Here is a 12,518-nt window from a genome sequence, read left to right on the forward strand (position 1 = left end):
ATATTTTTCTTCTTAGCCAAGTATTGGAGTGGAGTTTAGGAATTATGTGACAAATTAAAACCTGCCAATGAGACATTTGAATGGGTATCCTATTCGTTTTAATGGTTGGGTGTGATGGCCTACTTCCAGATATTGGTTCATCCATATTTATTTTAGAATAGGCCTCTTTTTCAAGATCTAAAATCAGTTTGTTCCTCGTCAGTTTTGCTGGCTTTTCTGATAGCTACGTTGAGGAAAAAATGTACGGACTATGACTGCGATATGGGGTTGTTGGGGTTGTGTCTCGCCTAGCTATCTTACGACGAATGCACAAACTGTAAATGGCTCTGGATAACAGCGTCTGCTAAATGACTCAAATGTCAAATCGATTATCATACCAGATACTAATAATCAAATAAATGGTATAGGTCCGATTCCATTCATGAGCGTGACCCCTCCCCCAATATATATACTATTCAACAGAGACCGCATTTTCTGACGTTCTCACCGACCCTCAAAGGGATAGCGTAGAAGGGAAATGGTAGCAATGTTTGATCATGGGGTAGGCTAATTAGTCTTATCAGGGCATTTGTCTTATTGAGTCTAAAAATGTTCGTGATCCTCTGCCATCATTCTTCACTAAGGTAACAACATTTATAATATTCAGAGACATTAAGTCCCATGATGCACTGGTCATAGTGCACATAACTCGGTCACCATTCAAAGTTGGACTCGATACAAATTGGCCGACACTTTAATTATTATTATTTATTTTTTTTTAATTATCTTGCCGATCGCCGTCCCTTCCCGCTCGTTCTGCACATGCCCAGTTCAACACATTAGTCCCCTGAAGAAGAAAAAAGGAAACGAGAACAGGAAGACGATCGAACGTGATTTCGGCCGCGATGGAAGAAGCGTTACTGTGTGAGTATTTTCAACCAATTTCTGTCCATTTTAGAGGGTTTGTTTACATTTGTTGCAACGTTGCAAATTAGTAACAAAGATTGGCGCTACATCGCTGACCCCTAAAAAAAATCACGAATGGAGTTTTTTTCAAAACAGAATCATTATAACATGAGAATTAGAAGAAATACATCTGAGTAGCGCATAACATTCTCCTGCAACGAGCAGTTTTTCAGTAGTAGCGCCGAGGGGAAAACACACGGAGCCGTGGACGGAGAACGGAGAGAGGGGGAGTGAGCAGCAGAGGAGGGTCCTACACAACGAGGAAGGGTATATTCATTACGTTGATTCTGCTGCAAAACGTTTTGTCTGTGGAACAGAAACGTTACTTCAAACGCTTTTGAGTTTTGTTCTCAAAAAAGAAGTTGTAGTTCAGTCGTGTCTCTTAAAAAAATAAATAAACGTATGGAAGAGGTTGAAGAAACCCAGCACCGGGGTCCTCACTTCAGAGACAGCACTTCGCAGACTATTCAGATTGGAATGGCAACGCGTGGAAACCATACCATTTCAAAGTGAACTACAACTTCCGTTTAAGTACCCAACAGTTTTTTACGTTACGTCGAAAAATCGGGTTTCACAAACGTAAACGTTATGCAACAGAATCTGTGTAATGAATACATCCCCTGTTGTTGGGAGTCACATGGATCCGACGACCAGGCTGAATCATGGCGGATGGAACATGAAAGTGTGTGTGTGTGTGTGTGTGTGTGTGTGTGTGTGTGTGTGTGTGTGTGTGTGTTTTTTTTGTTGCTACAGTGCTTCGATGCACGCCTACCCATGTTAATGACTAGCAACAACCAAGCCATGTTTCCAGTTGTTGTTTTTAGAGTTTGGTAGATAGCTAGTGACCCACAAAGCTGTTATGTATCAAACGTGTTGGTAATGTTCATCAAAACAACACTACAATCAGATGAAGTTGTAGTGATTTAATTGCTGCAGTTCGAAACAGCTGACCGTGCTACAAGCTAACTACAGTGTGTTTTGAGTTTGTCAAGGCAAAATACCTTAACTAACAAGAACTTGGCAGATGGCCCATTCATCAACTACAGGTTGATAAGGAGCTCTGACACCAGTCAGTCTTAAATAGCCTACCAGATAATATTATTACAATAACCCCAACACATTTTCATGGTGATATTGAGGTTTTTCTCAGTTCTATTTATATTTTTTGACATCTTAGCAGACACTTTTCCAGAGGGACTTAGTGCATTCCTACGCACTCCTGTATACAAGTGGCTGTGCTTCATTGTGATTTGAGCACAGTGCTGCAGTCATTAATTCAGTGTTTCCCCTACCATTCTATAAGGTAGGGCGGGCCCCCCTTATATTATTGACTGTTATAATGCCAGAAGGTTTGCCTCTTGCTTTGGAGACCTAGAGAAAGTTTGATTTAGGCAAAGACTGAATTGATTAGCAGTGTTGTGAACAGACACCATACAACCTATTCTGCAAAGCACGTTGACAAATGGCTTTTGACAAAAAATAGTTCCCACCTTACTAGCACTGTGTTTAAAGCTTGATGATGTGGGGTTCCTTGTGAGTTTTGTAGTTTAATTAGTCAATATAATTAGTCAATATGACAATATGACTAATATGACTAATTGATTAATTTAAGCCGCCAGGTGATTGGTTGGATTTAAAACACGGGCAGGGTTTAAACTTCCAAGAGCAACCCCAAAGGCCTGTAATATTCTAACTCTGCAGGTGTAGGCTTAATAATTTTAGGTATTACATTTCCCACGCCCTCCCTGGTAATTATTTTCTAATAAGCTTGTTTTTATAAATGATCCATTAGGCCTTTTTTTCCCCACTCATGTTCTGTTATCTTGGAAAGTGGTGTCAGCATTACGTTATTATGCCGCTGCATTTCTGCAGGCGAGTGTTTTTTGTTTTGCCCTGCCGGCCCGCGCTGTGATCACCATGGCAACCACATCTTTTTTCTCTCTTCTTCTCGGGTGCTAAACATATCGCCATGGCACCAGCGTGTAGCCTTGGAAACCCACATGGGTGAACGCCAAGCTCCAGATTGATGGTTTCAATCGAGCCAATGTCCATGGTTTCTTGTTGTTTTCTATGTTACGTACGTATGCCTTGCATGTTAGTTCACAGTAAATTACATGTTTAGTCCTAATCAAATCAAATCAAATTTTATTTGTCACATACACATGGTTAGCAGATGTTAACGCGAGTGTAGCGAAATGCTTGTGCTTCTAGTTCCGACAATGCAGTAATAACCAACGAGTAATCTAACCTAACAATTTCACAACTACTACCTTATAGACACAAGTGTAAGGGGATAAAGAATATGTACATAAAGATATATGAATGAGTGATGGTACAGAGCGGCATAGGCAGGATGCAGTAGATGGTATTGAGTGCAGTATCGTTGTCAATGGTTGAGATTATTGAATTAACATTTTGAATGTAGGTTATATATTGATCGTTTCAGAACTGTCCATTTTGTTACCTCGTTCTTTCTATATTATAATCAATAATGACACCGACTGACATTTTTTCCTTTTATTTCAGAGTGTTCCAAACATCAGCAGAACCCACCCAAACCCCCTTACCACCACAAATGCCAAGATGAAGAGACTAGAGACTTTGTGTATAGACCTTCATATGTCGTAAGGCTACAGGCGAGAACAGAGGAGGACCTGTGTTTGCTGTGAGTCACTAACGTTACTGAACATGGATGATAAACAGTGAGTAGGCTTAACTAGATTACATTCGACCCGACATGGACAGGAAGCGCCCTAAACTGCTCATCCTAAGGAGAGACACAGTAGAGGGTAGGATGGTGGCACGACACATTGCTCTGGAGGAGGACACGCCCCTGAGCCGTGCGGCCAATCAGGCTCCAGACCTCGGAGAGGGAGCCAATCAGGGAGACCAGGCCGGGGCCGAAGAAGAGGTGAGTGAGGGGGGTTTTCAGTGATCTGAAAGACGGTTTTGAACATTGCAGAAAGAAAACAGACAGAGCTCACTCCAGTCCTTATTTTATCCAACAGACAAGTGTAACTTTAAAGAAAAGTATTATACATGAACATATGCCATTTAGCAGACACTTTTTTTTTATCCTAAGCAATTTACAGTCCTTTACATAGGAATTACGTTGTATACATTTTACACTCTTGGCACCATAATTTCAGTTTATTCAGCTAAAGCAGGTCTTTAAAAAAAACATGTGTTTTTTAAAAAATATCATCAAATTATTCCCACGTACCTGCAACAAGCCGATTTTTATATATATATTTTTAAGCTATGCTAGCATTTTTTCCTATTTTTAGACAATCATATTTGTTCTACACCCCATTTCTATCTGAATGTTCTGTGGCATTACATCCTCCTGAACAGTGACTAGAGTTGACACCATTTCTATCTGAATGTTCTGTGGTATTACATCCTCCTGAACAGTGACTAGAATTGACACCATTTCCCTTTTTCTATCTGCCAAGACAATCTGTTGTACATTTTCTATCTGAATGTTCTGTAACGCGGCAGACCCGTGGTGAAGAGGCGCTGATCCAGCTGGAGAGCGACATGCTCCCTCTAGGAGCAGAAGTCCAGATGCACACGGCCTCCAGTGAACGACTGGTTTTGGCCCAGGGGACAAGGGAAGGAGGGAGGTGTCTGGATGGGCCGCCTGGAGCCTGGTCTGAGCCCCTGGGGGAGGACGACATTGACGATGGGGAAGAGATGGAGGAGCGTGGTAATGAACAGAGGTATGGAATTTAATTTCTTCACTCACACTTGATCTTCCTGGTAACTGATTTAGCTGATAGTGGCTAGTTGTAATGACTGAATTCTGGTTGTTTTCCCCACTAAATTCTCTGGATTTTAGAGCATCTACTATATGACTGAAATGTAAAATGGTCATTGTTTTTATTATTTATTATATTAGTTAGTGTCTGCATTCATTCTGCAACTTTCTTTTGGTTTTTAAGAACAGTTGTCTCATTAACTGAGCCATACCATGTGCTCCAGAACCTGACAGCTTGTTACTTTTTCTGTTCAAATAAAAAGTCTCTTAGCAGAGCTTGGCCTGTGATATTTTACCAAGTCAGTTAAGAATAAATTCTTATTTTCAATGACGGCCTAGGAACAGTGGGTTAATCTGCCTGTTCAGGGGCAGAACGACAGATTTGTACCATGTCAGCTCGGGGGTTTGAACTTGCAACCTTCCGGTTACTAGTCCAACGCTCTAACCACTAGGCTACCCTGTCGCCCCAGGTGGACTGGTACATCAAGCAGTCTCGCTACAGAAACAGGAGATCGACTCCTGTTATATGGGCTGTTCTGGTACATCAAGCAGTCTCGCTACAGAAACAGGAGATCGACTCCTGTTATATGGGTTGTTCTGGTACATCAAGCAGTCTCGCTACAGAAACAGGAGATCGACTCCTGTTATATGGGTTGTTCTGGTACATCAAGCTGTCTCACTACAGAAACAGGAGATCGACTCCTGTTATATGGGTTGTTCTGGCTCAGACATACGTTATCCTTTGTCCAGACCGGCTCCTAAGCGCAGGTGGAGGTGGAAGGTTCCGGTACAGGCTGACGACGACTGGGAAGATTGCTCCTCTTTAGGACCGGGCTGGAAACGCAAAGTGGTGTTCCGACGCTCAACCACCCTGCCCGCTAAGAGGAAGTGGGACACGTACTACTGCAGTCCTTGTGGGGACCGCATGAGGAGCAAGGTGAACACTTCTACATACTTCTACAGCGAGAAAGGGTAGCGGTCAGGTATGAATTAACGTTTTGAAGTGGATTTAACAGGTGACCTCAATAAAGGGATTCATAGCTTTCACCTGGATTCACCTGGTCAGTCTATGTCGTAGAAAGAGAAGGTGTTCATCATGTGGTAAAGAGTCCTGAACGCTGATTGGCTGAAAGCCGTGGTATATCAGATCGTATACCACGGGTATGACAAAAACCATGTATTTTAAAATTTTTATTTTTTATTTTTACTGTTCTACTTACGTTGGTAACCAGTTTATAACAGCAATAAGGCACCTTGGGGGGTTGTGATATATGGCCAATATACCACGGCTAAGTGCTGTTCTTATCGCACGACTCAACGCAGAGTGCATGGACGCTGCCATTAGCCGTGGTATATTGGCCATATACCACAAACCCCCAAGGTGCCTAATTGCTATTACAAACTGTCTACCAATTTTAATAAATGTTTTTTTTTTCCATACCCGTGTTACAAAAGGCTGATATACCACGGCTGTCAGCCAATCAGCATTCAGGACTCGAACCACCTAGTGTATATTTATATTCCTAACTCATTACGATATCTTCTTTCTTTTCTTTTTTTTTTAAAACAACTTTTTGGATTCTGTGTGTATAGTTATTAAATTAGTAGATATTGCTACACTGTTGGAGCTAGAAACATAAGCATTTAGCTAGGTGTTACTGTACTGTTGGAGCTAGAAACATAAGCATTTCTCTACACCTGCGATAACTTCTACAAAACGGTGTATGTGACCAATAAACTGATTCTTAAACTCTGGTCCTTTAAAAACCTGCATTGTGTGTTATAGCGTGTAAAAATAAATGCATGTGGTTTTGAAGTAAGGAGATACTGGTATGGTGATACTGGTACGGTGATACTGGTATGGCCCATGATACCAAGGAGTGGGGTGATACTGGTATGGAGATACTGGTAGGGAGATACTGGCATGGAGATACTGGTACGGTGATACTGGTACGGTGATACTGGTACGGTGATACTGGTATGGTGATACTGGTATGGAGATACTGGTATGGCCCATGATACTAAGGAGTGGGGTGATACTGGTATGGAGATGCTGGTATGGTGATACTGGTATGGTGATACTGGTATGGTGATACTGGTATGGAGAATGATACTAAGGAGTGGGGTGATACTGGTATGGCCCATGATACTGGTATGGCCCATGATACTGGTATGGCCCATGATACTAAGGAGTGGGGTAATACTGGTATTGTAGGCTGCATGTTTATGATCTGTATGTGATGTTTTACATTGATGCTAAATAACGTTGTCTTGCCTTGGATGGTCAATAAAGTTATATTCTATATTCTAAGGTTGAACTGACCAAATACCTCCGTGGTGGCATGGACCTCTCTCGTTTTGACTTCCAGTCAGGACTCTTCTTGGATGAGAAGAGCAGGTTGAAGGTAAAAACACTTCCTTACTTCCTGGTGCCATTATTATTCCTGGTGCCATTATTATTCCTGGTGCCATTATTATTCCTGGGGGCCTTACTTCCTGGTGCCATTATTATTCCCGGGGGCCTTACTTCCTGGTGCCATTATTATTCCTGGTGCCATTATTATTCCTGGTGCCATTATTATTCCTGGGGGCCTTACTTCCTGGTGCCATTATTATTCCTGGGGGCCTTACTTCCTGGTGCCATTATTATTCCTGGTGCCATTATTATTCCTGGTGCTATTATTATTCCTGGGGGCCTTACTTCCTGGTGCCATTATTATTCCCGGGGGCCTTACTTCCTGGTGCCATTATTAATCCCGGGGGCCTTACTTCCTGGTGCCATTATTATTCTCGGGGGCCTTACTTCCGGGTGCCATTATTATTCCTGGTGCCATTATTATTCCTGGTGCCATTATTATTCTTGGTGCCATGGGTCTTATTCATTAGTGAATAAGGAAGAACCGTCCCCGTTTTCAGCCCGCTTGCTTCTGATTGGTTCCTAGTGATCGACCCTGGTTTCCATCCCCGATATTGCTGTGTATGTACACAGTAGTTATGTAAAAAAAAAAATATATATATGTTTATTTCCTCACCACAGCATTTGAACCACTTGGAGGAAGTTCCCTCCTCTAGTACGAGCACCTCCAGGGCTGGTACCCCTATGACAGACACCCCCAGGACAGGCACTCCAGACCTGGACCGGAACCACACCCCCGATGGCTTCCCTGGAACTCCCCAGCGCACACCACAGAGTCAGGCCAGCTTCCCGCACATCACACAGTCCCCCACTGCTGTTATCCACAACAGCCTCCCCACCACCCCTAAGCCATCCCTGGCCAGTGGCTCCCCCTCTCTCCGTCTGGAGCAGATCTCCCCACAGAGACTCAGTGCCGTGGCCTCTTCAAGCCAAGACGCGGTAATCCCTCATCTGTCTCAGTCTCTCCTGCCTGTCAGCCCGACCAACAACCAGCTCCTTCAGTCAGGACTACAACCACCTAGCCCAACCAAGAATCCACTCTCTCAATTAGGACTACAAACCCCAGAGAGGCACAGGAAGGTAGTAGTGATCCATAGGCCGGATGTGGATCTGGACCCAATCACCTCCCCTCCCCCTCAGCACCGTTCCCTGGTAACCCAGTGGACCCAACAGTGGAGTGGATCTAATATTGTGCTGAATGGACACAGAGAAATGGACACCGAGAAACCAACTTGTACAGGTAGACGTGGACGGGCAGAGTCAGTGGAAGCAACGTCCCTTAGGCCAGGCTCCTACGGTGAGAGGATTCAGCAGATGAAAACAGCCAATGACAAAGATGGTGAGTCCTTTTTTTTCTTTTTTTCTCTCCATTCTTTTGTATTCAACAAGCCAGGGATAGTCCGCTCAGTAACACTGGCTTATCTTTCTCAGAGGGCTAGACTACAAAACAGGATCAAGGAGTTAGCCAGCCAGCTTCCCTAAATATTCTGAACAGAGTGGCTGCAGATCAGACTTTTCCCAGATCCCCCACCCCCCTCCAAAAAAACCCTAAAGATTCCGAAGCTTCAGCACACGTGTTGCTTCTGTACTTTAGGCAGTAGAGGGCAGGCTACTCTGGTGAATGGTGCTCGTTTTAATAAAGTTATACAGAAGCTGAGATCACATAATGATAGGCTTCTACCTAACAGAGTGAATATAATAGCACAGTATAACTGTCAGACAAAAAACACACAACAGCGTGTCCCACTAGGCATAATACACAGGTAGGCTATGCTACGGTCTGTTAGCAACGTAGCTCTAAAATTCATTCAGGTAGGCTATGCTACGGTCTGTTAGCAAAAAAAATATATAAATATAAATAAATATATATATATATGAGTGAAAAGTATATCTGGATATTGGTTAGCCTACAATTACGCTTTCGAAATGTTAAGATTATTTTGCTTTTCACTCGCAGTTGCTTAGTAGCCTAGGCCTACTGCCCACCGGTCACGTTGTACAGCGCCATATTTTCCTAACGGAAATCCTGAGGAAACACAGACTAATGTAAAAATGCATTTTCGTTTTTCTTGGAATAGAAACACCATAATATTAATCAATTTAATTAAGCTACATTTCTAACAGTATAAACAGCACAACAAATACAATCATTTTAAAACACATAATGAACCCCATATAGTATTTTCTAACAAAAAAAGGTTTAAAAGTCTAGTACAGCCAATATTAAAATCAACAGTGGCTTATATTATAAAAATGTGCACAGTCTCTTTAACCAGTAATGACGTCATTCATGAGGCAAGAGGGGGAGCCGTCTGAGCCTTAGCTATTTACACGCGCACACACACATACTCAGTTTGCTGAGGCAATAGATAATCTTTCGGCGAGACGACAGAATAAGTTAAAATATGGTGGTGAGAGGAAGCCCAGTGGCCGGCAGTGGGAGAAGATTAAACTGTTTTCTGTTTTCAAAACTAGAATCTGTTACGAACAGCGTGCACTAAGTTTTGTAGACTTTGCTAACGTTTAAAAAAAATGGTGTTCATAAGGAGTGAAGGGACTTATTGAGTTACTGCCACTTCAGAGTAGGCGTTCCCTAATGGAAATATGAAAATGCATGATAGAACGAACCAATAGAATGTCGCCAGCTCGTGTTTGTCTCTGCCCACTATGATTAATTTTCTCCCATTGGAAACGACAGGCTGTGGTCTATCTTGGGTTAATTATGCAAATATATAAATAAATAAATAAATAAATAAATAAATAAATAAAATAACCCACCTCTAGCTTGTTAGGGCTAGTGGTTCCGCTAGCGGGCATCCGCTGAAAAGGCAGAGCACGAAATTCAAATATTTTTTTGAAATATTTAACTTTCATACATTCACAAGTGCAATACACCAAAGTAAAGCTTAACTTCTTGTTAATCTACCCATCATGTCTGATTTCAAACAGGTTTTACTGCGAAAGCACACCATATGATTATGTTAGGTCAGAGCCTAGTCTCAAAAAACACACAGCCATTTTCCAGCCAAAGAGAGGGGTCACAAAAAGCAGAAATAGAGAGAAAATGAATCACTAACCTTTGATGATCTTCATCAGATGACACTCATAGGACTTCATGTTACACAATACATGTATGTTCGATAAAGTTCATATTTATATTCAAAAACCTCAGTTTACATTGCCGCTTTATGGTCAGTAATGTTGTGCCTCGAAAACATCCAACAATTTTGTCTGGCTTGCCATTCCAAATAAAATGTAATATTTATTTGTTCATATAATTTAAAAAGCAGGTTGCTAGGCAAAACCATAAGCAAATAGGTAAACTGTGATATGACTAAAGAGTTAATCAGGGTGATTTTTTCCACATATAGACAGGTATTTTCCTTTCCCTGATAGCAAGATCTATTTTTGCTGACTTTATATAAAAATGTATTGGAGTGAGAATTTCTTTCGGGATATGTATACCGAGTGTGTCCACATCCCCGTCAGACCATTTTATTGGTAAACTACACGGTAATGTAAAATTAGATTTTTTTGTTTTGTTTGTGATCCAATACGTAATATAGTACACTTGATTTTAATCCAGAGAGGTTAGCAAAAGTATCTAGATCCTCTAAGAGGCTGTGGAGGGGTGCTAATTGTTGATTTAAATGAAGACATGAATCATCAGCGTACAATGAAACACTTGTGTTTAAAAGAGATTTCTAATCTCTTAATATTATTGTTGGATCATTTTAACAGCTAACATTTCGATGGCAACAGTAAATAGATATACCAATAGTGGACAACCTTGTTTATTCCTCTTAACAGTTTAAAACATTCTGAGATTTAGCCATTATTTACTATTTTACACCTAAGGTTACTATACATCATTTTAACCCATTTTATAAGAGATACCCCAACATTGAAATATTCTACGCATTTATATATAAAATCCAGTCATATTTTTATAAAAAGCCTTTTCAAAATCAGCTATGAAAACCAGGCTTGGTGTCCCTGATATTTCCTAGTATTCTATTGTTTCCAGTACTTGCCTTATATTATCTCCCATGTATCATCCATGTAAAATAAAAACCTGTCTGATTAGGATGAATAATATCTGACAATACTTTTTTTTAGATTCTATGCGCCAAGCATTTAGCGTATTTTGGATTTTTGCATCACAACACTGAACACTGAAGAGGCCTCAGATTTTTTTTTTAATGGACTGGATCTTTTAATATACCACTTGGGTCCTGTTTCAGTAATAATGATATCAGACGACCTTGTTACGTGTCCGATAATTTACCATTTTATATAGGAGCGGTTAAAACAGGCTAATAATGGTCCTCTCAATATATATTTAAAAAATGTTTGATATACTTCCACTGGTGTGCCATCCAGACCTGGAGTTTTCCCAGACTTAAAGGCTTTAAATGCATCAAGAAGTTTATCCTCTGTAATTTGGCCTTCACATGAGTCTTTCTGTACATATGTTAATTTTACATTATTATTATTATTATTATTATTATTATTATTATTATTATTATTATTATTATTTGGAAAAAAATCCATACAATTAGCTTTGGTTAGTAGAGATGGAGGAGACAAACAAAAATATTCTTAAAGTACTTCACTTCCTCATTCAGTGAATCACGTGTGACTCCATAATTTGTAACAAGTTTCAATACATTTTTTTGGTAGCATTTCTATATTGAAGATTGGAAAATAATTTGCATTTTTTCCCCCATATTCCATATTTTTTCGCTTTATTTGTAATAATATATTACACTGGATCTTTCTTGAATAAGTTCCTCCACTTCTTTATGTTTTTCCTCTAACTTATTCTGTGCCTCTATGGTACAGTTTTTATTGCTGTCTATCTGTTCTGTTAGTCCTTCAATTTCCTTTGTTAATATGGACTCTATTGACATAAATTGTTTTTGTTTTATAGATGAGTACTGAATTGCATGTCCTGTAAAAGCACATTTAAAAGTGTCTCATACAATAAGGGGATCTGCTGTACCTATGTTATGTCTGAAAAAGTCAGTTATACATTTTTCTTGCTTGTAGAGTTGATTAATTGTTTTATATATATTCAAAGAAGCCTGGATCATCATTATTCAGACCGTATAGGTTAATAAACCATATCTGTTTATTGTCCAATAACACATTTAAAATAGTTAATCTACCTTGATCTGTTTGGACAATTTGCACATTTGGATCAAAATTACTGTTAATATCATCACCCCCTTTGAATTTCTTTGCCCATGGGAGAAATACTGTATATTCCCCCCAGTCCTTTTTCCACAACTTCATCTCAAATAGTTGAATAAGTTTCCTGTAGACAATATATATTATATTCCTTCTCTTATAGCCAGGTAAACACTGATCGTCTTTTCTTATTATCTGCTAAGC

At 40.3% G+C, this 12,518-nt stretch overlaps 1 protein-coding gene across 6 annotated transcripts in view; it reads left to right on the top strand.

Moving 5' to 3' along the window:
• The first annotated feature begins 780 nt into the window (after window positions 1-780).
• Window positions 781-12,518, top strand: part of mbd1a (methyl-CpG binding domain protein 1a) — a 45,617-nt gene continuing 33,879 nt past the window's right edge. For all 6 annotated transcript variants that reach the window (XR_016483464.1, XR_016483465.1, XM_036989095.2 and 3 more), the window contains exons 1-6: window positions 781-903; window positions 3,472-3,856; window positions 4,447-4,667; window positions 5,456-5,642; window positions 7,018-7,110; window positions 7,743-8,460. Coding sequence is in view for 4 of the 6 variants with exons in the window: in XM_036989095.2 (XP_036844990.2) it covers window positions 3,683-3,856; window positions 4,447-4,667; window positions 5,456-5,642; window positions 7,018-7,110; window positions 7,743-8,460 (1,393 nt within the window). In the remaining 2 variants the exon portion in view is untranslated. The remainder of the gene's footprint in view (window positions 904-3,471; window positions 3,857-4,446; window positions 4,668-5,455; window positions 5,643-7,017; window positions 7,111-7,742; window positions 8,461-12,518) is intronic.

This window comes from Oncorhynchus mykiss, chromosome 9 (assembly GCF_057628025.1).
Source record: "Oncorhynchus mykiss isolate SJ-2025 chromosome 9, ASM5762802v1, whole genome shotgun sequence".
NCBI lineage: Eukaryota > Metazoa > Chordata > Actinopteri > Salmoniformes > Salmonidae > Oncorhynchus > Oncorhynchus mykiss.